Raw genomic sequence first — 2,177 nt, forward strand, 5'->3', positions numbered from 1 at the left:
TATTTCCACCTTGGAACTGAATTATATTATTTTTCTTCTTTCTTTCAATATCTATGCATCCATTTCTTTGCAGCCAACTATTCGAGCATGACCTTTGATGCGGGTGGGTGCTCTGTGCTTAGTCATTTTCCTGGCAATTGCCCATCCATGATCCCAGGGATTCTGTTAATAGTTTGCATTTAAATAAGAAGTATTGGTTTCCAGTATGTCATGATTGAGAGTGAATAATAGTTATAGTTTTGGAATGAAGTTTAGGAATGTATGAACAACATGGCATTCTCCTTTTTTGCATGTATCAGCTAATCACAGTTAGTGGATGCTTTGACTTCATATGAACTGGCCAGAGATGATTCGTCATTAGGAAAATTAAAGGAAAATTACAGTCTCACCCACTGTAACAACCAAGTCCAAATTGGGGTCCCCATTGTGAAAAAATAGCGCCGAATTGCCAGTGATCAGATGATCTTGGCCATTTTCTTTTCTCTTATTGAATTTAAGCCGCTGAATGTTTTGCTTTTAGTGGTTCACTCAATGGCCAGCAATTGGATGGTTATGATTATCAATGGGAGGGTTTTCGGTCTATACTTAACCAACAATGGGCTATATAATTTGATTGGTTTGTTTTCACATGAATTTATGCTATGTGTATGGTGGATGAGACAACATAAAGTAAAGAGTGCTGGTGAATGGCCTGGATCTCCAGCTGAGGTTCCCAGAGCAGATTCAGGTTCGCTATCCATCTCCAGCAATGATGGCGGGAAGGTTTCTCGCGAGGACATTGAACTTGTAAGACAAGTTAATACATTTTCCCATGACTCGTGTGCTGTTAAGTTTTTGAAGGAATCATGACTGAATCCATCTTTTCTCTAAATAGGGATTTGATCTCTTACATTTCATGTTCAATCACTTGCTTGAGCGCCAGTACCATCTGATGAAATACCCTATGCCGCCAAAGGTTCCTCTGGCCCCATACAGAATGGGATTCATCCTATGATTGGTTTTTTTGCAACCATTATTTATTAATGTTTTCACCTACTAATACCTATTTGATTTGTGATTAGTGTATTTGTGTTTGGATGTATTATGCTTAATTAATGTGAAACCAGTAGTTTAGAGTGTTATGCAGATTTTATGGGAAATTGGAACATCTAGGTACGCTGGTTCTGGAACCATATCTAGCATTTTGTATTCCTTTCAAAATTCCAGATTTTAAGCTGTAAATGAGTGCACCAGAAAATAGTTATAAAAACTGTTAAATCTCTCACCTCTCTCTTCTCCAGCCTACGAGGAAAACAAGTATATCAGGTTCCTCCGGAGCATGCCGGCAATGTGGAAAATGTGTTAGCAGTTTGTGATGCTGGGCAATCAAACATCAAGGTGTATTTTAATTTTGTATTGATGGTGTTCAGAAGAGAAATTCTAAGTGAGAAGGTAGACATCTAGGTAAGTCAATCATCACCCCGTATTTTATAAGAGACTAAGATCAGTCTGTCATTTTTTGAACAATGCATGTTAATGATGTATTTTAATTTGACATTATCTAATTGGTATAACACATTCCTTTTCTACATGGCTAGTAGATTTAGCATATGCTGCAATTGCCTAATTGTATACTTTACCAGAAAATATAACACTAAGAATTACATGGAAAATCACAATAGAGGAGATCAAGTGCTTTAACTTGCATTCATCTGTTGTCTTCCGTTTCCTGCTTCCACTTTCATCACTAACATCTTTCTCATTCATGACTTCTTGCATATGATTAAAATAGGGAAAAAATTACTGTGTTTCATGATTATAAATTGGAGAAGTCTGATTTTTTTGTGAATAAGATGTCTAAGGTTCTTAACATCTGCTACCAAGTAATAAAAATGGACTGCATTGAATCAAAGAAAAATAGATTAAACTGGATTTCTCTAGAAAATCCCTCTTTTGAGGCTAGGTATAAAAAATGGTTATGTAATAGTAACTGTAACAGTGGGACCTCATTACGTGATAACAGGGCTGTAATGCCCGATCTGAAAATAAAAAAGGCTTGTAATGGGCCTGTAATGGCTGTAGCAGGTTTGTAATGGACTGATAATGGGGCAATATATATATATTTTTTCTTTTAAATTTTTTTTGACTGTTATGGCCCCTATTGTATTGTTCATATGGCCAGCTGTTATGGCGGCTGT

At 36.4% G+C, this 2,177-nt stretch overlaps 1 protein-coding gene across 1 annotated transcript; it reads left to right on the plus strand.

Moving 5' to 3' along the window:
- The first annotated feature begins 362 nt into the window (after window positions 1–362).
- On the plus strand, window positions 363–994 carry LOC131227456 (uncharacterized). The gene is made up of 2 exons (XM_058223253.1): window positions 363–786; window positions 875–994. The coding sequence occupies exons 1-2, from the start codon at window positions 460–462 to the stop codon at window positions 992–994; spliced, it is 447 nt and encodes a 148-aa protein (XP_058079236.1). The 5' UTR covers window positions 363–459.
- Window positions 995–2,177: the final 1,183 nt, after the last annotated feature.

Source organism: Magnolia sinica, chromosome 15 (assembly GCF_029962835.1).
Source record: "Magnolia sinica isolate HGM2019 chromosome 15, MsV1, whole genome shotgun sequence".
In the NCBI taxonomy this organism is placed as follows: Eukaryota; Viridiplantae; Streptophyta; class Magnoliopsida; order Magnoliales; family Magnoliaceae; genus Magnolia; species Magnolia sinica.